The 26,527-nt window shown below is 37.3% G+C and overlaps 1 protein-coding gene across 1 annotated transcript in view; it reads left to right on the top strand.

The window, feature by feature from the left end:
- Window positions 1-564: 564 nt before the first annotated feature.
- Window positions 565-26,527, top strand: part of Slc35f2 (solute carrier family 35 member F2) — an 89,726-nt gene continuing 63,763 nt past the window's right edge. Inside the window, exon 1 of the mRNA XM_063256829.1 lies at window positions 565-703. Within this exon, the coding sequence (XP_063112899.1) occupies window positions 565-703 (139 nt within the window). The remainder of the gene's footprint in view (window positions 704-26,527) is intronic.

Below are 26,527 nucleotides of genomic sequence, written 5' to 3'. Positions count from 1 at the left end.
TAGTGGGGCTGATAACATGCAGTTAAGCCCACAGGATATGCCACATAGCCAGCATAACCAGCACCCGCTCTGTGAGATGGGTTCTGTAGGATTTGCAGGGGACAGCCCCAGAAGCAGGTCATGGGACTGTGATAAAATGGTTAATGGCAGTGGCTTATCTGGTTTGGGGGGATGTAGGTGACCTGCCAGAGCAAGTCACTATCCAGATTTGACAACTGAGCTATGTGAAATGCACACATGGCAAATGATGTTCACACTGCAGTGTGGTAGCCCAGATGAGGAGCTGAGGATGGCATGCATGCAGGACGTGGTCCTAGAGAGCAGGCCAGCTGGCATGTTCGGGTCAGTGGCAGCCCTTCTTGCCCCCTTTACAGGTCACCCAATCCATGATGCTGTGCCTGTCTTGGCCAGGCTGGGAGATGTGGAAGTGAAGCACCAAGATAACGTGAGATCCATAAAAACTACACCAGCAAAGGCGAAAAAGAAGGGGGATCCTGGGTGGACAGGGCTATTCCCCAAGGATAGACTGTGGGGCCACTGAAGGTCAGTCAGAGCCAGATCTAGATGGATCTGCTGGCTGGCAGCCTAGCTGCAGATAAGTTAGAAGGGCAGCCTTTGGATGTGTTGCTGACTCTGTGGAGGCAGTTATGCCCTGAGCAGAAATACCGGCCAATGGACCAGGGCCAGAAGGCCAGGCTGCCCAGTAAGGCTGCAAGAAGTGACACCAGCCTCCTTTTATCCTGATTATGAGGCAGGCTGGGGTACCTGGGTCTTGGGGGGTCCCATGAGACCAATATGGAATTAACTATTTTCTGTCCCCCCCCAAATGTACAGCATGTACTAGCATTGGTGAATACCATAGCTGAGTCAGTGCTAACATACAGCAAACCAGACCATTTTACAGAACACACATGCACAGAAGGGCATGGAGGTCACTACGTGCTCTGCAAGGCCCAGGTGACTTTGGGTATTAGGTGCCTGTCTTCATACCCATATGATGTTTATGTTGCCCCAGTTGTACAATACATATGGAGGGTGATATACTGACTGTGCTTGACTAGATACTATGCAGGGAAAATTCTGGTTTCAGATTCATGTGGTAAAAACCATAGTCCAAGGCCATCCATACCATGTACCATTGACTCTTCCATGGGCTACAGAGATTGTGTGCGGGAAGCAGTATTGGCTCCCTAGAGGCCATGAGGAGAGATGGGACCATCTCAAAACTGGAAAAACCTGGGGTGATATGCCTTGCACAGAGCCCTTCAGTATGGCTTGTGCAGAAGCCAGAAGGGTTGTGTTGAATAACTGTTTAGTCTCACCCTGACAATGGCAGTCAGACCAATTTGCCTTCGCCTAAGAGGGTAGGCAACAGACCTTCCACATGTTGCCACAAGGCTATGTGCATAGCCCAACTTTGTGTCATGGCCAGGATCTGACCACCTGGGCCAAGCCACACTCTGCCACTGTTTCACTGATGATATCATGTTAACTTCTGATTGCCCTAGATTTGGAAGCTGCCTCACTGCTGGCATAGGGGTGGGCCACAGACAAACACAAGGTCCAGGGAACTGGCTTGTCTGTCAACTTTTTAGGTGTTATATGGTCAGATAAGACCAGACCTATGCCAATTTATAGGCATATGTGGGCTTGCGAGGTTTTTGGCAAATTGCACCTAACTTCTCTGTTGTGCCCGTTATACCAGATGATCAAAACAGGCACGACATGGGTCTGAACAGATGCAGCAGAAGCTGCTCTTCAGGACCCAAAGAGGGCTGATGTATAGGTGCAAGCCCTGAGAGTCACTGATCCTAACTTGCCACCAGCGTGGATGATGATGGATTTGGCTGGGGCCTATGGCAAAAACAAGGTGAGCAGAGGTGCACTGATGGGCCTTGCTTACAGTTGAAGAAGGGAGTCAGGAGCTGGTCCCATGTTGAGAAACAGCAGCACTGCTCACATGCCTGGGAGGAATCACAGGACAGAAGAGTGGTGGGTACGCACGTGAACAGCGCATCCCAAGAGTGGAGTGGCACAGGCGCCAACGTCATGCACTGGGGGATGTATCTCCAACAGCAGGCCTTTTTCTTGGCAAGCCTGTTGGCAGCAGAACTGGCAACAGTTTTGGGACCTGTAATGTACATGGCCCAGAAACCCATCTGGGAGGATATACTACAGGGCATGACTGCTAGTCCCTTTACAAAGGGAAGGAGGGATCTCCGGCTTACGTTGGATATTCTGATGGGTTTTGTCATGGCACAGCCCTGCAATGGAGAGCATCTGCTGTCCAGCCCACTCTGTTTTGAAATCAGAACAGGCAGATCAAGTCTGGGAAGAGTTGCAGACAGTGTGATTGCTTGTAATGCATGAAGGAGACACCCTACATGTGACAGTTGGGCCATCTTTAGGGCGCTGATGCTCAGGATGCCAGATTGGGCAGAGTGACAGATGGGGCATCATCCTTTGTGGGGTGCTAATGATGAGACTGTGACCAAAAAGCTGACCATGTAAGTTATCATGGTTCAGGACATAAGCCCCTCTTCTCACCAGGAATGACTGAACAGACACTTTGACCAGGCATTGCAATAGTTCACCACTAGGAATAACATCTGACCAAAACTATTGAGTGCTAGGTATGAGATGCTACTAGGAATATTGTCTAACCAGGGGCAAGGACCATAAACTTAGCCCTCCAAGTTAAAGCCCTTTCTCAACATATGGTCCAGGCCTTGAATGTTATGTGTCAGGCTTTGATGTTGCTAATGGATGAATTGTTCACATGAAAAAGTGGCTTGCACAACTACACGGTTCTTGATTTGTTAATTTCTGGTACCTGTGCCCTGTTACATACAGAATGTTACACTTACATAACCCTGATCATTGCGGGGTGGGGTGGGATGTAGGGAACCACTCAGGCTGCTTCAAAGCTCAGCAGCATCTAAGGACATCTGAGGATGTGACCTCACTTGTCTAGCTGAGGCATACAGTGGATACAGTTATACAATCCTGACAGCACAGGTAAACATGCATGTGCTGCTTATGGCACTATACAAGTATGTAAACATGAGTTGACAACCTAAATGAGAATTATAAATAAAGATACAAGGATCTCACTCTTGCTTTTTGTGCCCTGGTGCTCTGCTCTGCTCCATGCTGCCTGCTATTGTTGATGTCATGCACACATGTGTTCTGTAATGTTAGCACTTCACCTGCACAAATCTCTGTTGGGTCTCTCAAATGGGCTGACAACCACTTTAAAGTTTTGTTTTGTTTTGTTTAGGACAGGATTTTGCTAACTAGTATAGGTCAGCCTTGAACTCACTATATATCAGAGGCTGCCTGTTGTATGATCCTGTATAACCCTACCTGCCTCACCCTACGTACTGAGACTGCAGAAATCCAACATCATGTCTGGATGGACCACTTATGATTTTTTTTAGCCACATGAGTAGAAAAACAGTAAGTTCCTGACTTATGAACATTCAAGTTGAAAACTTTCACAGATATGAACAGAGCTCACATCTGGAACAATCTTAGAGCCACGGAGAAGCTCCTGTGACTGCCAGACATTGCACAGTTGTGCTGCTGTACAGTGCAATAGTGTGCAGTAGGTCAGGCCTCAATCAGAGCCCACAATAACTGGAAGCAGGAGGAAAAGGAGTGGTGAAGTAGAGGGACTGCTAGGGAGAAAAGGCAGTAACTGTGGAAACAAAAGTGAGACAACCGAGATGAACTGAGGTAAAAAGACGGTAGATGTCACTCATGCTTTGGTTTATTTAAAAGGGAAAAAACAAAACAAAACAAACAGTGTAAGGGTACAAGTAATACAGAATTACAAAAAAAAATGGAAAGAAATCACTAGTTAATAATTACATATTGTCATCTTAGAAATAGTTGTTCAGTTACAGGATTAAAGCATACAAAGTGGACATTCAAACAGTGAGACTGCAAACAGTTGTGTTCAATGATCCGACAAAAACTCAGTAATATGGTCATCTATCATAACACACCTAACCACACTTGCAGTTGTACCCTTTAGAGCACTTTTTTTCCTCTCTTTTTTACAACAAAATTTACACATTTTGGGTTTTATTACTCCCACAGTTCTTATTACTTTTTTTTGGAAGAGAATAAAACCAAATATGACAAAACAAAGCTGTCAGTCAAAACCAAGGATAGACATAGCACATGATGTAAAAGCAGAGTACAAGGTTATCAACAATGGTTACCATAATGCCTCTTGCTTCCTTAAAAAGAATTGCCTATATCATTAGGTATAATAACGTTGAACAAAGCAGTACAGAACAAGACCAATAAAACCTAAACATTGGAAACATTACAGGACTTCAAAAGAAGATAATAGTCAAACCAGAATGGGCATCATAGTGAATCTTATTGCCTTCAAAGTAGTTGCCTAAACCCTCAAACTTGATACTGTCATACAGAACGGAACAGTGTCTAATCAGTCAAAACAAGATAGTGGGAGTAATACAGGGTTTCAAATCAAGTTAATAGGAAATTGAAAAAGTTACTATAATATATCCTGCTAATTTTTTTGATTTTTCCCCTTACTTAAAAAATAATAAAAAAATAATTTTTTAATGAATAAGGGGGAGATTGAGATAAAAGAGGACATAACAACATAACAATACAGGTCAAAGCATGACAATTTAAGCAACCTAGTGCTTCACCACCAAATAACCCAACTTTATAGTAGTTACCATAGTGTCTTTTTCCTTGAAATATTTATTTTTTAAAAATTTTATTTAAAAGGAAAAAGAGAAAAACACAAAACAAAACAAAACGGTGTAAGGGTACACGTAATACAGAACTACAAAAAAAAAAAAACAGTAAGAAATCACCAGTTAATAGATTACATATTATCATCTTAGAAATAGTTGCTCAAATCACAGTATCAAAGAATACAAAGTGGACATTCAAACAGTGAGACTGCAAACAGTTGTGTTCAATGATCCAACCAAAAACATTAATATGGTCAGCTTTTTCACACCCCTAAACACACTTGCTGTTGTATCCTTTAGAGCTCTTTTTTTCCCCTCTCTTTTTTACAACAAAATTTACACATTTTGGGTTTTATTACTCCTTAGTTCTTATTACTTTTTTGCGGGGGAGAGAATAAAGTCAAATATGGTAAAACAAAGGTGTCAGTCAAAACCAAGGATAGACATAGCACATGATGTAAAACAGAGTACAAGGTTATCAACAATGGTTATCAACGATGTCTCTTGTTTCCTTAAAAAGAATTGTCTATCTCATTAGATATTATAAAGCTGAACAAAACAGTAGAGAACAAGACCAATAAAACTTAACCATTGTAAACATTACAGGACTTCCAAAGGAGACAATAGTCAAACCAGAATGGGCATCTTAGTGAATCTTATTGCCTTCAAAGTAGTTGCCTATACCCTCAAACTTGATACTATCATACAGAGTGGAACAGAGTCTAATCAGTCAAAACAAGATTGTGGGAGTATTACAGGACTTCAAAACAAGTTAATAGGAAATCAAAAAAAGTTACTATTATATATCCTGCTAATTTTTAAAATTTTTCCCCTTAATTAAAACAAACATAAGAAATAACTAAATAATTTTTTTAAGGAATAAGGGAGAGATTGAGATAAAAGAGGACATAACAATATAACAATACAGGTCAAAGCATGACTGTTTCAGCAACCTAGTGCTTCACCACCAAATAACCCGAATTAATAGTAGTTACCATAGTGTCTGTCTTTTTCCTTGAAATATTTGAATAAAACTTCATATACTATAGCTTCAAATACTTCCATTTCAAGAATAAAGCCTTTCCAATTAATAAGTGAAAACTTAATAAGGCTTCAAGGCCACATAATGGGGAATCATGATTACCACATATTTTTATATATTTGAATCATGACTTACATTAGGGAAACTATTCGGTATTCACACATGCGAGATTGATTTATTTCACTTATGAGTATGGTCTCAAGCTGCACCCATTTCTTGATAAATATCTCAATGTGATCCTTCTTTATAACTGAATAATACTCCATTGTATAGAAATACCACAACTTTTTTATCCATTCCTCAGTTGATGGACACTTGGGTTGTTTCCAAGATCTGGCAATTACAAATTGTGCTGCTATAAACATGGGTGCACATATATCCCTGTGGTATGATGCTTTCAGTTCTTCTGGGAATATGCCTAGAAGTGGAATAGCTGGAATAAATGGGATTTCCAACCCCAACTTTTTGAGAAATCTCCAGACAGACCTCCACAAAGGCTGTACCAGTCTACACTCCCACCAACAGTGCAGGAGAGTTCCTTTTTCCCCACAGCCTCTCCAGCATTTGTTGTTGTTGGTTTTCTTGATCCTGCCCATTCTTTCAGGAGTGAGATGGTATCTCAGTGTGGTTTTAATTTGCATTTCTCTAATGACCAATGATGATGAACATTTTTTCATGTATTTATTTGCCATTTGCATTTTTTCATCTGAGAAGTGCATATTCATCTCAGATGCCCATTTTTGGATTGGATCTTTGAATTTTGGGGGTCTGAGTTTTTTTTTAATTCTTTATATGTTTTAGACAAGAGTCCCTTGTCTGAGAGAGAGTTCACTAAAATCTTTTCCCAGTTTGTGGGTTTTCTTTTCACTATGCTGGAGATTTCTTTTGACATGCAGAAACTTTTTAATAAGAAGTGGTCCCAGTTATTGATTCTGGGAAGTATTTCCTGTGTGGTTTGAGTCCTGTTCATGAATTCTCTACCTACTCCTGTGTCTTCAAGGTTTCTACCCAATTTGTCTTCCAATAGATTTAGTGTTTCTGTTTTAATATTCAGATCTTTGACCCATTTAGATTTTAATTTAGTACATGGTGATAGACATGGGTCTAGCTTTAGTTTTCGGCAAATGGAGAGCCAGTTTTTCCAGCACCATTTATTAAAGAGACTGTCGTTCTTCCAGTGAACCTGCTTGGCTCCTTTATCAAAGATAAGGTGGTTGAGTGTGTTTGTAGTTATGGTTGTATCTTCTAATCTATTCCATTGATCTTTGGCTCTGTTTTGATTCCAATACCATGTTGATTTTACTACTGTTGCTTTGTAGTATAACTTCAAGTCAGGTATTGTGATGCCTCCTGCTTTGTCTTTGCTGCTTAGAATTGCCTTTGCGATTCTAGGTCTCTTCTGGTTCCAGATGAAATTTAGGAGTGATTTCTCTAGATCTATAAGGTATGTTGATGGTATTTCTATTGGGATTGCATTGAATCTGTATAACAGTTTTGGGAGAATGGCCATCTTCATAATGTTTGTTCTTCCTATCCATGAGCAAGGGATGTCTTTCCATTTTCTGAGATCATCCTCAATTTCCTTTTTCAGTGTATTATAATTTTCACTGTATAAGTCTTTCACTTCTTTCGTAAGATTAATTCCTAAATATTTCATTTTTTTGCTTGCTAATGTGAAGAGTGCAGTTTCTCTTATTTCCCTCTCTGTGATTATGTGTTTGTGTATAGGAATGCTATTGATTTCTGAGTATTGATTTTGTATCCAGCCACATTACTGAATTTATTTATTGTATCTAAGAGTCTTTCAATGGAGTTTAGGGGGTCTTCTATGTAGAGTATCATGTCATCTGCAAACAATGATAACTTAACTTCTTTTTTTCCTATCTTTACCCCTTTTATTTCTCTTTCTTGCCTAATTGCTCTGGCTAGTACTTCCAGTACTATATTAAATAGGAGTGGTGATAAAGGACATCCTTGTCTTGTGCCTGATTTTAAAGTTAAGGCTTTCAATTTTTGGCCATTTAGTATGATGCTGGCTGTTGGTTTATCATAAATGGCCTTTATTATATTGAGGTAAAGACCATCTATTCCAATTTTCTGTAAAGTTCTTATCATTAATAAATGTTGGACCTTATCAAAGGCTTTTTCTGCATCTATAGAAATGATCATGTGATTCTTATTTTTGGCTTTATTGATATGGTGGATTACATTTATTGATTTGCGTATGTTGAACCATCCTTGCATTCCTGGGATGAATCCCACTTGGTCATGGTGTATAATCTTCTTGATGATTTGCTGCATCCTATTTGCCAATATTTTATTGAGGACTTTTGCATCTGTGTTCATTAGGGAGATCAGTCTATTGTTCTCTTTATCAGTTGGGTCTTTCTCAGGTTTTGCTAGAGTAATATTTGCTTCCAGGAATAACTTACGAAGTATTGCTTCCCTTTCAATTTCATTGAATAGTTTGAGGAGTGTTGGCATTAGGTCTTCTTTGTATTTCTTGTAGAATTCCGCAGTGAATCCATCTGGGCCTGGGCTCTTCTTGGTGGGTAAGGACTTAATTACATTTTCAATTTCATTAGCAGAGATTGGGTTATTCAACAGTTTTACATCCTCTTGATCTAGCTTTGGTACTTCATATGTTTCTAAGAATCTGTCTATTTCTTCTGTGTTATCAAAGTTTTGAGAGTAGAGGTTTTTGAAATAGGTGTTGATGATCCTCTGTATTTCTATTGGGTTTGTAGTGATTTCACCTTTTTCATTTCTTATTGCATGAATTTGAGCTTTTTCTTCCCGTTTTTAAAATAAGGTTGACTAGGGGCTTATCGATTTTATTTATTCCTTCAAAGAACCAACGCTTTGATTCGTTGATTCTTTGGATTGTTTTCTTAGTCTCTATTGCATTGATTTCTGCTCTGATTTTTATAATTTCCTCTCTTCTTTTGGCTTTGGGCTTGACTTGCTCTTGTTTTTCTAGCTGTTTGAGGTGTAGCATCAAGTTATTTATTTGTATTCGTTCTGATTTCCTGATGTGGGAACTCAGTGCAATAAATTTTCCTCTCAGGATGGCTTTCATTGCATCCCACAGATTCCGGTAAGTTGTATCTGCATTTTCATTTTCTTTTAGGTATTGTTTAATTTCTTCTTTAATTTCTTCTGTGACGCACTGATTACTCAAGAGTGTGTTATTCAGTTTCCATGTGTTTGCGGGATTTTTGCAGTATCTTTTATCATTAATTTCTAATTTCAGAGTGCTATGATCCGATAACATGCAAGGGATGATTTCAACTCTTTTGCATTTGTTTAAATATGTTCTGTGACCTAATATATGGTGTATTTTAGAGAATGATCCATGTACTGCTGAGAAGAATGTGTATTCTGATGTTGTTGGGTGGAACATTCTTTATATGTCTATCAAACCCATTTGTTCACAGGTGTGATTCAGTTCTGTTATTTCTTTGCTCATTTTCTGTCTGGTTGATCTGTCCCTTGGTGTCAATGGCGTATTGAGGTCTCCTGTTACAATTGTGTTACTGATAATTTGAGTTTTCATTTCTGTTAATAGTTGTTTATATAACTGGTTGTTCTGGAGTTTGGTGCGTATATATTTAAGATAGTTATCTCTTCCTCTTGAAGTTTTCCCCTTCCGAATATGTAGTGACCTTCTTTGTCCTTTATGGTCATTGTTGGTTTAAAGTTCACGTTGTCTGCAAACAGAATGGCTACTCCTGCCTTTTTTTGGATTCCTGCTGCATGAAGTATTGTTTTCCATCCTTTGACTTTCAGTCTGTGAGTATCCTTCTGGGTTAGATGGGTTTCCTGTAAACAGCATATGGTTGGATTTTGTTTCTTGATCCATTCTGCTAGTCTGTTTCTTTTGATTGGTGCATTGAGACCATTTACATTAATGGTTATTACTGTTAAATGCTGGTTTATTGTTGGAATGTTATCTCTCTGCTGTTGCATCTTTATCTTTCTGTTCTGTTTAATTATTTGCTTTGCTTAGTGGTTTTTTCCTTTATGTATCTAAACTGTCTTTCAATATTTTTTGCAGGGTTGGTTTGGCGTTCATGAAGTTCTTCAGCTGTTCTTTGTCATGGAAGTATCGTATTTCACCATCAATTTTGAATGATAGTTTTGCAGGATATATCAGTCTAGGTTGGAAATCATTTTGCTTTAGGATCTGGAATACTTCACTCCATGCTCTTCTTGACTTTATTGTTTGTGCTGAGAAGTCTGCTGTGATTCTGATAGGTTTTCCTTTATAAGTGATCTGTCTTTTCTCTCTGACAGCTTTTAATAATCTATTCTTGTGTTGGATTTCTGGGATTATGATATGTCTGGGTGTAGTTTTATTTTGGTTATGACTATTTGGATTTTTATATGCTTCACTGAACCTGATGTCGGTTTCTGATCTCATGCTTGGGAAATTTTCAGCTATTACTTCTCTAAATATCCTCTGACGTCCTTTATGTTGTTTATGTTTATCAATCTTATGTTGTTTTTCTTTGTGTCATCTTGCAGTTGTTGAATTGTTGTTTCCTGATTCTTTGTTATTTTTGAAAGAACTTTCCTTTCCTATTCACTAGCTGCAATCTTGTCTTCAAGGTCTGAAATTCTATCTTCACTTTCATTGAGGTGGTTTTTACAGCTTTCAGTGGATATTTTGATTTCCTGTATATCTCTGTGCATCTGCTTTACATATTCTGTTTGTTTCTTATATTGCTCACCTAGGGATTCTATTTTTTTTGTTTAGTTAACTGTGTTTTCTTTAGATATGTTCAGCATCTCTTTCATTTCTTTTATCATTTCTTTTTTTACCTGGGAGATTATTTCTAGTTTGAATTCCTTTAAAGCTTCCTGGAGTTGCTTGTTTATTTCAGTTGCTATTATGTCCAATATTTGAGGTATATGGCATATATTTTCTTCTGTATACATTGCTCCTAGGGTTTCTTGAGATGGGCTGGAGGTTTGAGGTTGTAATTTGGTCTTTTGTTTTGTTATTTTCCTATATTTCTGTGTTTCAAGTGTTATTTGAAAGCTTCCTCAGGGTCTGTTGGAAATCCACTTCTATGCTCGCAGCTCGTAGGACTCTGGCACCCAGTTCCCCCAGGCCACCGGGCCTCTGGAACCTGTGGCGCCTGCCTGCTTGCTTAGAATTCCACAGTTCTCCTAGCCGATGTCACTCATTCTTATATCACAAATCAGTCAGCTGGCACAGTTGTAGAGAACAAAGACAAGATCATGGAACATGTGACTTTCTAAATTACTTTACATTGTATATTTGTGTCAAACTCACTTTGTCAGATTACAAACAAATCTGACTTATAAACAGAAATAGGGTCATGAAAATCTCAGCTTTTGTACATAAAATTATTTTTTTAAACATTTAAAGAGTGTTATGGTTTGTGTCTGTATGGCCCCCCAAAGCCTCATGGGGTCATGGGGGCAGCCTGCTAGAGTTTGCAGCTGATTCATGGTCCAATGCTCCAATTAAGGGTGTGAGTGCATCTCGTCTCTCCGTTTCCTGATCTTGTTGCTTTTGCTGTCTTTTGCTACCATGAACTATTGCCCCTCTGCCATGTGCCACCCTGCCTTGGAGCCTACCGAGTATGGTCTGAAACATCCACAAACTATAAGCTAAATAAACTTTTCTTTTCTCAATTTTGGGCTCCAAGTATTTTGTTTCAGCAAGAAAACAGTAACCAAGTCAAAGAGTGAAGCTTGAAAAAACTGCAAAATGACCTGTAGAAAAAAATTAAAATAAAATAGCTCAAAATTGTTCACAAGTTCATGGCCAGCCTGGGAACTTAGTAAGATCTTTTCTTAAAATAAAAAATAAAAAGGCTGGGAATGTAGCTCAGTGGTACAGTACCCCTGGGTTAAATGCCCAGGACTATTTAAAAAATGATTCAAATTACCATTAGACACAATTAAAGACAGCATTAACATTATTGAGGATGAAGTTGAATATCATTATAGACAATGATACAAACATGAAATTAAGACACATAGAGGATAGGTCAAGTGTGGTGGTGCATACCTGCAATCCCAATACTTGGGAGGCTGAGAACTGAGGATTGCTGTGAGTTCAAGGCCAGCCTGGGCTACAAAGTGAGTTTAAGGCCCGCCTGACCTGCATAGGCAAAACCCTGTTTTAAAAATAAAGGAGAGAGAGAAAAAAGAGAACAGAGCGACAGAGAGAGAGAGAGTAAAGAAGTCTTGTGTACATCAAAAAGGAATTCCTGAGAAACATAAGCCCAACAAAATCAAACAAACCCCAAGTTTATAAAGCCCACATAATTTGCCAAGCATGGTGGCACATACCTCTAATCCTAGCACTTGAGAGGCTGACACAGGAGAACTGTCAGGAGTTGGAGGTCAGCTTGAACTACACAATGAGACCCTGTTTCAAAATCAAAACAAACTCAAAAAACAAAACAAAGCATCTCCTTTCCCATTTAGACACAGTGAAATGCACAACCCAAAAAATAGGATAGGACAATAAAAAGTCACCAAGAAAAAAAAAGGCTGAATTCTTTTTTTTAATTTTATATTTTTTACATTTAAAATTTTTTTTATTTTAAAGAGATTAAAATAAAAGAGGACATAACAAAGCAGATCAGAACAGAACAATTTAAGCAACATAGTATTTCACCACAAGACAACCCAGTATAACAGTAGCTACCATAATGTCTCTTTCCTTGAAATAGTTGAGCATACTTTCATATACAATGGTATCAAACATAACAAAATAGTATAAAACCATTAAAGAGAATGAAAGTATTACAGGGCATTCAGAACCAAATAACAGAAAACAAACAATGGTTACTATATTATCCCATTGTCCATAAAAAATTTGTTTGTGCTACCACCATGATAAAATCCAATAAGACACTACATGATAGAACCAGTGGAAACAGAAGAACAAAAGTATGGTAGGACTTCAAAATCAGATGATATTAAATCAGCACTGCCTATTATAATGTCTTGTTTTCTTAAAATAGCTGTTCATACCATCACAGATAATAAAATCAAACAACCCAGGATAAAACCATTCCAACTAATGAATGGAAACATTATAAGGCTTCAAAGCAATATAATGGGGAATCATGATTACCACACACTTTTATGTATTCTTACCATTTCTTATACTAGGGAAACTATATGGTATTTATACATGTGAGTTTGATTTATTTAGCTTATGAGTATGGTCTCAAGCTGCATCCATTTATTTATAAATATCTCAATGTGATCATTCTTTATAGCTGAGTAGTACTCCATTGTATAAAAATACCACATCATTTTTATCCATTCCTCAGTTGATGGACACTAAGGTTGTTTCCAAGATCTGGCTATTACAAATTGTGCTGCTATAAACATGGGTGCACATATATCACTGTGATATGATGTTTTCAGTTCTTCTGGGAATATGCCTAGAAGCAGAATAGCTAGATCAAATGGGACTTCCAATCCCTAAAAAGGCTGAATTCTTGATTTCAATAACGAAGAAAGAAAAAATATATTCAAAGTGTTAAGAGAGTCATGTGTGGTTGTGCATGCTGCAGTACCATTTGCTTGAAGGTCAAAACAGGATTACAAGACTGAGAATAACCTGGGCAATTACTGAGATCCTATGTCAGAATAAAATAAAAGAGACTTGAGCTGCAGCTCAGTAGTAGCATGCCCTTGAGTTCAATCCTTAGTACCAAAACATCAAACAACCAACCACCTCCCTAAACAACCAAAAACTAAAAATTAGTTTATACACATTCTTTTAAATACACACGAAATAGTTACTCAAGTTGAACATATTTCTGGTCTTAAAACTTGTCTCAATAAATTTCAAAGTACTGATATCATGTTAGACTACATTAGTATGTAATTAAATTGTAAATAAGTTACAGTAAAATAACTTTTTAAAAAGTGTATTTTTGGAAATTAAGGGATATGTCTTTGGTCCCTAGCACTACTATAAAGAAAGAAAGAAACAAAGAAAAACAGATATTTAAAAACTAGGAGAAATTAGAAGTGCTCTCTACTAGGGTGGGACTCAGCCAAAAACGAGTGAATAGAGACTGTTGCCCATGTTTGAGATGCTTTTAAGATTTCCTAGGCCTGGGTGTGGTGGTGACCACCTTTGAGGCGGGCACCTGAGAAGCTGAGAAAGGAAAATCTTGAGCTTGATACCAGCCTGGGCTACATAATGAGACTTTTTTAGAGGAAATATCAAAAACAGTGAGATGTATGAATCTGGAGCCCAGGGAAATCCCATATTAAAGTTTTGGGAATCATCAGTCTTTGGTGGTATTTGAGAGCACTGGGTTAGCTAGGGATACCTATGATTACAAAAAGCTTTGATAATCTTTTTCTGTCACCCTCATTTGTTTAGTCCAGGCCAGCCTCAAGCTTGTTCCAAGCCACCTCTGCCTCCCACTGGAGATGCTCTGGCCTCAGCCTCCCGGGTTCTGGGATTGCACACATGCATAATCATGCCCAGCTGGGATACTATTTTTATCCCTGTATATTTTGTTTACTTTTTTATATGACCCTTTTAATTATGACTTCAGTATGTATTTCAAAGTGTGGCTGGCTTCAGGAAAAGGAACTCAAGCAATGACATCTAGGAAAAAAGGTGAAGAGAAGAAAAGACAGGTCTTTCAGATCTGTGGACAAAAAGTGGGGGCCAAGCGGGAGCCGGCTGAGCTTCGGAAACAGTAGGAAATGCTCCTTTCTTAGAGTTTTTTTTCCTTAACTAGTTAAGATCATGTGTATTGTGTACAAAGTTTTTACCCTATTGAAGTGAAACTAATTTGAGAGCAAGAAAGACAGGTAATTTATTCTTATACTCTTTATGCCTCGTAGCATGGAACCTCGAACATGGTACACGTTTTAAATACATTGTGAAGGAACGGAAGGATAAAATATCTTTCATATTTTAAATGTTACAGATTACATCTAGAACTGTGTACACACATAATTTGCATCCAACTAGTATCTGGCTGATTGATTTTACAATATGTTCCATAATAAGATAACGGTAACAATGTGAATTCTTAGAAGTTGCCATCTAAGCACACAATATTACTGATTTATTCTGCTTAAGGACAAATAATTATGACATTTTCATTTGTTTTGTACCTTGTGTACTTCTGATCACTCAAATCAAAGACAGGTTGGCACTCCTCAGAATGCTTAGAACATGTTAGAGAAACTAAGAAAGAGTAGCTGAAATAAGACAAATATTTGTCTTTGGAACTTCAAGTGTAGAGGCAGTAAGTAAATTTAATATATGCTACAAATAAAACCTTTTAAAATAAGGCTTTTTCCAGGCATGGTGGTGCATACCTGTGATCCCAGAACGTGGGAGGCTGAGGCAGGAGGATCGCTGTGAATTTGAGGCCAGTCGACAAAGTGAGTTTAAGTCCAGACTGAACTGCATAGTTAAATTCTGTCTCAAAAAGAAGGGAAAAAAAGGCTTTGGTGATTTAGCTTGTGTATGTGTTGTCATTCTTAGAATTTTTTCTAATCCTGTGAATAATGTGATTGGTATTTTGATAGGAATTGTACTGAATCTGTAAATTGCCTTGGGTAGTACATACATTTTAGGAATACGGATTCTTCCTATCCATGTATGTGGGGTATCTTTCCGCTTTAATATATTTTCAATTTATCAATGTTTTGTAATTTTCATTGTAGAGATGTTTTATCTTTTTGGTTAAACTTATTTGTAGCTATTTTACTATAATTTTTGTGGGTACGGTAAATAGGATTGCTTTCTTGATTTGAATTTCAGATAATTAGCTTTTGGGATATAGCAACACTTCTGCTTTTTGTATGTTGACTTTATATCTTGTCACTTTGTTAAATTCATTTATTAGTTCTAGTAGTTTTCTGGTGGAATTTTTGGGGTTTACATTATAAGTTAGTGTCAGTGCAAACAGGTATAATGTGATAGCTTCTAATTCGGACACTCTTTGTTGCTTTCCATTGCCCGGTTGCTCAGGCTAGGGCTTCTAGAGGTATGTTGAGTAAAGAAGTAAAAGATGTTTTGTTCCAAAATTTAGAGAAACATTTCAGCGTTTCCCATTCAGTATGTTAGCTGCTAGCTTACTTTAAACGGCTTTTGTTTTATTGAGGTATATACACCTTCTATACTGAATTTGTTCAGCCTTTTAACATACAACATGGTTTAACCTTGTCAAATACGTTTTCTACATCGTTGAAATGCGCACCATGACCAGCGCAGGTGGTGTATGCAAGTCAGTACACGGGTAAACTACTTAAGCAGGGTAAAGAACACAGGCCCGAGAGCACCTGCTTTGCGTCTGTGCTCATCAAGGACCTCGAGCTGCAGTTTTATTTTTCCATTTTGCCGTGTCCTCATGTGATTTAGGTATGAGAGTAATGCTAGCCTCACAGAATGTGTTTAGAAAGATTCTTTCCTGTTCTATTTTTTTGAAATAACTTATGGAGAACTGGTATTCTCTTCTTTATTAAATGTTTGTTAGAATGTAGCAATGAAGCCATCTGGTCTTGGCTTTTCATTGATGGGAAGTTTTAAAATACTGATTTGGTCTCTTTGCATGTTTTTCATCTTTCAGATTTTGTATTTCTTCATGACTCAGCCTTGGTAAGATATTTATGTGTAGAGATTTAGCCCCTTCTTCCAGATTACCAAATTTGTTGCAATAATTGGTTGTAATAATGCTCCCTAATGATCTTCCGTGTTTCTATAGTGTGTTATAATGTCTCCTTTTCATCTCTGTTTGTCTATTTTTGGGTGTTTTTTACTTTTTCTTAGTCTAGTTAAGGATTGTCTGTTTGTTTATATTTTTAAAGAACTGTCGGGGCTGGGGGTTTAGCTCAGCGGCATAAGCGCCTGCCTTGCAAGTGTGCGGTCGTGAGTTCGATGCCCGGTACCGAACTGTCTCTTTTATTTATTTAGTTAGTTTTGTACTGGGGATGGAGCTCACAACCTTTATTTGCCAGGCAGGCGCGTACACCACTGAGCTAAATACTTGGCCCTGTTTCATTTATTTTTGTGGGTTTTTTCATATTTCATTTATTTCTGTTCTTGTCTTTTTCTTCGACTTAGAGTTTGTTCTTATTTTTCTAGTTACTTGAGATGCAGAGATACATTGTGTGCAGAGATACATGTTTCTACTTTTCTTAATGTAGACATTGATTCCATAAAATTCCCTCTTAGGATTGTTTTTTGAATTCCATAGTTTTTGGTATATTGTGCTTCCATTTTTGCTTGTTTCAAGAAATTTAAAAAATTCCTTAATTTCTCCCTTTATTTTTATTTATTTATTTTTGGTCACTGGGGTTCAAACTGACAGTCTCACGCTTGCCAGGCATTGAGCTAAACCCTCAGCCCTGTTTGTTGTTTTGAGACAAGGTCTCAAGCTGGCCTCGGGCTCACTTTGTAGCTCAGGCTGGTCTCAAACTTGCAATGATCCTCCTGCTTTAGTCTTCCAAATGCTAGGATTACAGGAGTGCGCCACCATGACCAGCTTAATTTCTCACTTTATCTGTTGGTTGCTCAGATATCAGATATTTAGTTTCCATGTGTTTTTATAATTTCTAAAGTTTTTCTTATAATTGAAATTTAGTTTTAATGCATTAAAGTTGTGAAAGACAATATAGTTTCAATTTTCTTTTCTTTCTTTTTTTTTTTTTTTTTGAGACAGGGTGTCTCAAAAACATTTAAAACTGTTCTTTCTTTTTCATGAAATGAGCCTTCCTCATTATGTAACACCCTGTTCCTCTGGGCTTTGAGGCAGATATCTGAAATCCTAATACTTGAGAATCTAAGGTCAGAAGCTCACAAGTGTAAGGCCAGCCTTGGCAAATAGTGAGCTTGAGACCAGTCTGGACAAACAATGAGATCCTGATGATGATGGTAATGACAATAATTAATCATAACAATGTCTCTTCCTGCTCTGTTTTGGATTCCATTTTCATAGACTCTTATTTCATCTCTTTATTTTCTATCTACATGTGTCCTTAGAGGAAAAGTGTATTTTTCTTTTCCGTTTTCTTTTTTTGAAATAGGGTCTTGCTATGTAGTCTCATTATGTAGCTCATGCTGGCCTCAAAAACTCTTAGCAATTCTCCTGCCTCTGCTTCCCAAGTGCTGTGATTACAGGTGTCTGCTAACATGACTGGAAGTGAGTTTCTTGTAAGCAAGAGATAGTTGGATCTTCTTTTTAAAAATCGAGGCACTCACCCCATGCCTTTTAACTGGAAAACTTAATCCATTTATATTGAAAGTAATTATTGATAGATAAAATCTTTCTATAGTCATTAGGTAATTGGTTTTTAATTTGATTATTGTTCTTTTATTTCTTCATCCCCATCCTATAGTCTTTATTTGTGGTTAAATAATTCACTCTAGTAGTATGTTTTGATTCCTTGCTCATTATTTTTGGTTTGTGCTATGGTTTAGAGCTTGAATGTCCCCCAAGCATTTGTGAGTTGAACGCTTGGCCCTTAATACAGCACCTCAACATATTGATTTATTTATAACTTACTGAGCCAGAGGGAGGTGGTGGCAGGTTTAGGGCTAGCGCTAGTTGGGGGAATCAAGTTATGGAGAACACATCCTTAAACAATGCATTTGTCTTTGGCGCCCTCCTCTCTCTGCGCTTCCCGACCATCGTGAGTGGAGAAGCTTTGCTCTGCGGCTGTTATGTTCTGCCTTACTACAGGCCCAAAACAGTGGAGCCAAGTACACGTGGGCTGAAATCCTGAAACCATGAGTCAAAATAAACTGCTTCTTTAGGCTGATTTTCCCAGGTATTTTGTCACAAATAACTGAAAGATGAAGAACAAAATATATTACAAGTTTTTGCTTTGTGCTTGTGCCAAAAAACTTACATGATCATCTTTTGATATAACAAGCTGTTTTGAAATCATAGCAACTTAATATGATCATAAAGAACAGAAGCAAGGGAAAAACATAATAGTAAGAAAACACTCCAGTTATATTCCATTCCTTTATGCATCTTGAATTTTGGGTATTCCGCTTTATGTCTTTCTCTATTGTCTGTCCCTTAACACATCAGTGTGTTATTGCTTTACTTGTTTATTTATGGTGCTGGGTGTCAAACCCATGGCATTCACAGCTCGTCAGGTACCCCACCACTGAGCTAGGTCCCTCTCCCCCTTTCTGAGATAAGGTCTTCCTAGTTGCTCTGACTGACTTCAGACTCCTCGGCCCAAGTGATCTCCTGCTCCCGCCTTGAACAGCTGGCACTACCACTGTGTGCTTCATGCTGGCTCAACACAGTCAGTGTTACTTTTAATTGTTTTATGTTTTAGCCTTTATACTAAAGATATTATTTTTACACTATGATCAGAATATTGTAACATTCTGAATTTGTCTTTCCACGTTTTATTCTTACTCATCACCTCTTTTATTCTCAGCTTTAAGAACTTTCTTTAGTATTTCTCATAGAACATGCCGGTGGGAATATATTCTATTAGTTTTGTTTGTGATGGAATGTGTTCATCTCTACGTCATTTCTAAAAGGTAGCTTTACTGGATACAGTACCCTTGGATGACAATTTTTCCTTCAGTTTTGTGAAAATCTCACGCCATCATTTGCTAGCCTGCAGGAGTTCTAATGAGAACCCTGCTGCCAGGTGCGTTGGGACACCTTCTGCGTGGTTTCTTTTCTCTTGAAGACTTGGAAATCTCTTCATCTTTCACATTGTGAGCTTTTTGTCTTGGGGTAGACTTGACGGAGTTAAATTTGACTGGTGACATTTGATCTTCCTGTACTTGGATCTGTGTCATTCTCTAAGTTTGCAAAATGTTACTTCTTTGAATAAGCTATCTTTCCCTTTGGCATTCTCAAGTGCTCCTTGCATCAAAATAACTTGAATAGTTGCTCTTTTAAAACTGTCTCAAAGTTCCAAGCTATCATTATTCTTGCTTATTCTTTTTCTCTCAAATTGTTTATTTGAAAATAGCTGAACTTCAAGCTCACTAATTTTTTCTTTGGATTGATCTATTGTACTTTCTTTTTTTAAAGTTTTATTTTACTTTAAAGAGATTAAAACAAAACAGGACATAACAAAGCAGATCAGAACAGAACAATGTAAGCAGCACAGCACTTCACAAGAAGACAAATAGATATTAGCAGTAGCTACCATAATGCCTCTTTCTTTGAAATAGTTGAGCATACCTTCACATACAATAGTATCAAACATAACAAAATAGTATAAAACCATTCAAAAGAATAAAAGCATTACAGGGCATTCAGCACCAAATAACAGGAAATGAACAATGGCTACTATATTATCTCATTTTCCATTAAAAATTTGATTATACTAACACATATATTAAAATCCAATGAGACACAACATGATAGAATCAATGGAAACAAAAGAACAAAAGCATGGTAGGACTTCAAAGCAAGATGATATTAAATCAGCAATGGATGACATAATGTCTTGTTTTCTTCAAAATAGCTGTTCATACCATCACACATAATAAAGTCGAACAAAACAGAATAAAACCATTCCAACTAATAAATGAAAACATTATAAGGATTCAAAGCAATGTACTGGGGAATCATGATTACCATAAAATCTCAGGTACTCTTACCATTACTTACACAAGGTATGTACATATGGTATTTATACACATGAGTTTGATTTATTTTGCCTATGCGTAGGGTCTTAAGTTTCATCCATTAATTTATAAATATCTCAATGTGACCATTCTTTATAGCTGAGTAGTACTCCGGTGTATAAAAATACCACAACTTTTTTTTATCCATTCCTCAGTTGATGGACACTTAGGTTGTTTCCAAGATCTGGCTATTACAAATTGTGCTGCTATAAACATGGGTGCACATATATCACTGTGGTATGACATTTTCATTTCTTCTGGGAATAGGCCTAGAAGTGGCATAGCTGGAACAAATGGGACTTCCAATCCCAGCTTTCTGAGAAATCTCCAGACTGACCTCCACAGTCTATACTCACATCAACAGTGCAGAAGAGTTCCTTTTTCCCCACAGCCTCTCCAGCATTTGTCGTTGGTGGGTTTCTTGGTCTTGGCCATTCTTTCAGGAGTGAGATGGTATCTCAGTGTGGTTTTAATTTACATTTCTCTAATGAGTAATGATGATGAACATTTTTTCATGTATTTATTTGCCATTTGTATTTCTTCATCTGAGAATTGTGTATTCATCTCAGATGCCCATTTTTGGATTAGATCTTTGAATTCTGGGGGTCTGATTTTTTAAATTCTTTATATGTTCTAGACAGAAGTCCTTTGTCTGAAGGACAGTTCACTAAGATTATTTTTCAGATATGTATGTTTTCTTTTTACTATGCTGGAGATTTATTTCAACATGCAGAAACTCTTTTATAAGACGTGATCCCAGTTATTAATTCTGGAAAGTATTTCCCACGTGGTTTGATTCCTGTTCATGAATTCTCTACCTATCCCTCTGTCTTCAAGATTTTTACCTAATTTGTCTTCCAATAGACTTAGTGTTTCTGTTTTAATATTTAGATCTTTGATCCATTTATATTTTAGTTTAGTACATGTTGATAGGCATGGATCTAGTTTTAGTTTTTGGCATATGGAGAGCCAGTTTTTCCAGCACCATTTATTAAAAAGACTGTCATTCTTAATTCTTCCAGTGAACATGTTTGGCCCTTCTATCAAAGGTAAGGTGGTTGAGTTTGTTGGTAGTTATGGCTGTATCTTCTGATCTATTCCATTGACCTTCAAATCTGTTTTTATTCCAGTACCATGTTGAATTTATTATAGTAGCTTTGTAGTATAATTTCAAGTCAGGGATTGTGATGCCTCCTGCCTTGCCGTTGCTACATAGAATTGTTTTTGCTATTCTAGGTCTCTTCTGGTTCCAGATGAATTTTAGGAGTAATTTCTCGAGATCTATGAAGTGTATTCATGGTATGTTCATTGGGATTGCATTGAATCTTTATTAACAGTTTTGGGAGAATGGTGATTTTCACATTTATTCTTCCTATCCATGAACAAGTTATGTCTTTCCATTTTCTGAGATCTTCTTCAATTTCTTTTTTCAGGGTATTATAATTTTTCCAGTATAGATCTTTTACTTCTTTTGTGAGATTAATTCTGAAGTATTTCATTTTTTTGGATAATAGTGTGAAGGGTGTAGCTTCTCGTATTTCTCTTTCTGTGATTTTGTTGTTAGTATATAGGAATGCTATTGATTTTCGAGTATTGATTTTGTATCCAGCTACATTGCTGAATTTATTTATTATATCTAGGAGTCTTTCAATGGAGTTTTGGGGGTCTTCTATGTAGAGTATCATGTCATCTGCAAATAATAATTTAACTTCTTCTTTTCCTATTTTTATTCCTTTTATTTCTCTTTCTTGCCTAATTACTCTGGCTAGTATTTCCATTACTATGTTGAAAAGGAGCGGTGATAAGGGACATCCTTGTTTTGTGCCCAATTTTAAGGTAAAGGCTTTCAGTTTCTGGCCCTTTAATATGCTAGCTGTTGGTTTGTCTTAGATGGCCTTTATCATTTGAGGTAAAGACTATCTATTCCAATTTTCTGTAAGGTGCTCATCATGAATGAGTGTTGGACCTTATCAAAAGCTTTTTTTGCATCTATAGAAATGATCATGTGATTCTTACTTTTGGCTTTATTAATATGGTGGATTACATTTATTGATTTACGTATGTTGAACCTTCCCTGCATTCCTGAGATGAATCTCACTTAGTCATGGTGTATAATCTTCTTGATGATTTGCTGCATCCTATTTGCCAGTATTTTATTGAGGATTTTTGCATCTATATTCATTAGGGAGATTGGCCTATAGTTCTCTTTTTTGGTTGGGTCTTTCTCAGGTTTTGGTACCAGCGTGATACTTGCTTCCAGGAATGAATTAGAAAGGATTGCTTCCCTTTTGAGTTCATTGATGAGTTGAGGAGTTGTTGGCATTCAGACTTCTTTGTATCTTTTGTAGAATTCCGTAGTGAATCCGTCTGGGCCTGGGATCTTCTTTGTTGGTAATTACATTTACCAACTTACATTTTCAATTTCATTAATAGAAATTGGGTTATTCAGCAGTTTTACATCTCCTGGACCCCGCTTTGGTACTACATATGTTTCTAGGAGTCTGTCCATTTCTTCTGTGTTATCGAACCTATGAAAGTAGAGGTTTTTGAAACAGGTGTTGCTGATCTTCTGTATTTCCATAGAATCTGCAGTGATTTCACCTTTTTCATTCCTTATTGCATGACTTTGAGTTTTTTCTTTTCGTTTTTTAATAAGGTTGTTAGGCGCTTATCAATTTTATTTATTCTTTCAAAGTACCAATTCTTTGATTCATTGACTCTTCGGATTGTTTTCTTAGTCTGTATTGCATTAATTTTTACTCTGATTTCCTCCCACCTTTTAGCTTTGGGCTTGACTTGCTCTTCTTTTTCTAGATGTTTGAGGTGTAGCATCAGTTTGTTTATTTATGTTTGTTCTGTTTCCTGATGTAGGAACACAGTGCAATAAATTTTCCTGAGGACCGCTTTCATTGCATCCCATAGATTCCAGGAAGTTGTTTTTTTGTATTTTTGTTTGCTTGTTGGTATTTTTAAATTTCTTCTTTAATTTCCTCTGTGACCTGCTGATTGCTCAAGAATGTATTATTCAATTCCCATGTGTTTGTGGGGTTTCTGAAATTTATCTTATCATTAATTTCTAGTTTCATGGGCATTATGATCTGATAACATGCATGGGATCATTTCAATTCTTTTGCATTTACTTAAATATGCTCTCTGGGCTAATATATGTTCTATTTTAGAGAATTTCCCATGTACTTCTGCGAAGAATGTATATTTTGATGTTGTTGGATGGAACACTCTGTATATGTCTATCAAGCCCATTTGTGCACAGGTGTGATTCAGTTCTGTTATTTCTTTGCTGAGTTTCTGTCTGGTTGATCTGTCCTTTTGTGTCATTAGTGTGTTAAGACCTCTTGTTATAATTTTGTTATTTATTTGATTTTTCATTTGTTAATATTTGCTTTTTATAGATGGGTGCTCTGGAATTTGGTGCATATATATTTATGATTGTTATCTCTTCCTCTTGAAGTTTTCCCCTAACTAGTATGCTGTGATCTTCTTTATCTCTTCGGATCATTCTTGGTTTGAAGTTCACATGTCTGTAAAAAGAATAGCTAACCCTGCATTTTTTGGGTTCCTGTTGCATGAAGTATTGTTTTCCATCCTTTGACTTTCAGTCTATGAGTTTCTTTTTGGGTTAGATGGGTTTCTTGTAGACAGCATATGTTTGGATGTTGTTTCTTGATCCATTTTGCCAGTCTGTTTCTCTTAACTGGTTCATTGAGACCATTTACATTAATGGTTATAATTGTTATAATTGGTTTATTGTTGACATGTTATCTTTCTGCTGCATGTTGTATTTTTACCTTTCCATTCTGTTTAATTGTCTGCCTTGCTTAGTGGTTTTTTTTCCTATGTGTATCTAGAATGACTTTCAGTATTTGCAGGGTTGGTTTGGTGATCATGACGTTCTTCAGCTGTTCTTTGTCATGGTAATATCTTATTTCTCCATCCATTTTGAAGGACAGTTTTGCAGGGTACATTAGTCTGGGTTGGAAGTCATCTTCCTTTAAGATCTGAAATACTTTACTCCATGCTCTTCTGGACTTCATTGTTTGTGTTGAGAAGTCTGCTGTGATTCTGACAGCAGAATCCTTTATAGGTGATCTGTCTTTTCTAACAGCTTTTAATATTCTGTGCTTATGTTGGATTTCTTGGATGGTGATTATTATATGTCTGGGTGTAGTTTTATTTTGGTTATGGATATTTTGAGTTCTATAGGCTTCACTAATCCATATTTCAGTTTCCATTGTCATGTTTGGGGAATTTTTCAGCTATTACTTCTCTAAATATCCTCTTGACATCCTTTATGTTGTCCCCTTCTTTTTCATTTATCCCTATCAATCGTATTTTTTTTCTTTGCCTCATCTTGCAGGTGTTGAATTGTTATTTCCTGATTCCTTGTTATGTTTCAAAGATCTTTCCTTTCCTGTTCACTACCTGCAATCTTGTCTTTGAGGTCTGAAATTCTATCTTCACTTTTGTTGAGGCAGTTTTGATAACTTTCAGTGGAATTTTTGATTTTCTGTGTATTTATTTGCATCTGCTTCATGTATTGTTTGTTTCTTATATTGTTCATCCAGGGATTCTATCTTTTTGCATTGTTCCTCTAATTTTTTTTTTGTCTTTTTCCTTTTTATCGGTACCAGGGATTGAACTCATGACTTCCTGCATGCAAGGCAGGTGCTTATGCCGCTGATCTAAATCCCCAGCCCAGTTCTTCTAATTTTTTAACTGTGTCTTCTTTAGATGTGTTCAGCATTTATTTCATTACTCTTATCATTTCTTCTTTTACCCTGGAGATTATTTCTAATTTGAATTGCTTTATAGATTCCCAGAGTTGCTTCTTTATTTCAGTTGCTATTATTTCTGGTGTATGGCTTACATTTTCTTCTATGTACATGGCTCCTAGGCTTTCTTGGGAATGGCTGGAGTTTGAGATTGCATTTTGGTCTTTTGTCTTGTCATTTTTCTATTTTCCCGTGTTTCCAGCAATGTTCCAAAGCTTCCCTTGGGCATGGTGGAAATCATCTCCTGTGCCCTCAGCTCCTGGGACAGAATGAAGGTTGCTGAGTGTGGACCTGTCAGGCCTGCAGGACCTCCCATGCAACCTCCGCTGTTCCAGGAAGGGAAGTGTGCTCACAAATGTGGGTGGTGGTCCAAAGCTCTCCTTGGGCTAGCGCCAATGCGCTGGAACTCACCTTGAGTGCCCTCAGCTCCCTGGATTGCACAAAGGTCGCTGGGTATGATCTAGTTCGGCCTCTGAAACCTGCTGAGCCTAGTCCAGTGTTTCAGGAAGCTGGGAGGGCACTTAACCACTGGGGGTATGGGTATGAACTCTCCCCCAGCCCGTGCTGGTGAGCTGGAAGTCACTTCACGGAGCCTCAGCTCCCATGTTGAAAAGGGATCTATTCTACTTTCTGTTGTGTTTTTACTTTTGCTGAGTATATTTTTGGCATAAAAATTTGATTTTTTAAAAATTGCTTCTTTTTTAATTTTAAAGAGAATAAACCAAGCAAAGTAAAACAGAATAAAGCCAATCAAATCAAAACAGTGCAATACAGTATTTCAAAACAAGACAATAGGAAATATACAATGGTTACCATAATGCCTCTTATTGGCTTCAAAATAGCTGCCCACACCATCAGACATAGTAAAAGCAAACAAAACAGAACAGAATAGAAGTAACAAAAACAAAACAATGAATGCAATACAGGACTTCAAAACAAGACAATAGTAAATCCAAAATGGCTACCATAATATGTCTTGTTGTTTTTGAAATAGCTGGCCATGCCATCAGATATAAAATCAAACAAGACAAAACAATAAAACCAAACCAATCAAAACAATGAAAATGATACAGGACTTTAAAACAAGATAATAGGGAATTAACAATGGCTACCACTTTCAGAAGGAGATCACCCATAGTTGTTATATTGCATATTGTTATCCTCTAAATAGGTCATTAAACTACCAGCTTCAGGTCTGCAAAGCCAATGACACACTAAACACTACAAGCAGTAAGTTGTGCTTAACTTTAACAGCTATCATCTCAGCCTGCGTTTCTCCAGATCAGCCTGTTGCTTGGGGGAG

Source organism: Cavia porcellus, unplaced genomic scaffold (genome assembly GCF_034190915.1).
Source record: "Cavia porcellus strain 051 isolate PalLab524CR breed Dunkin Hartley unplaced genomic scaffold, mCavPor4.1 scaffold_9, whole genome shotgun sequence".
NCBI lineage: Eukaryota > Metazoa > Chordata > Mammalia > Rodentia > Caviidae > Cavia > Cavia porcellus.
Note: the sequence above shows the minus strand (reverse complement) of the source record. Positions and strands in the feature narration are given on the sequence as shown.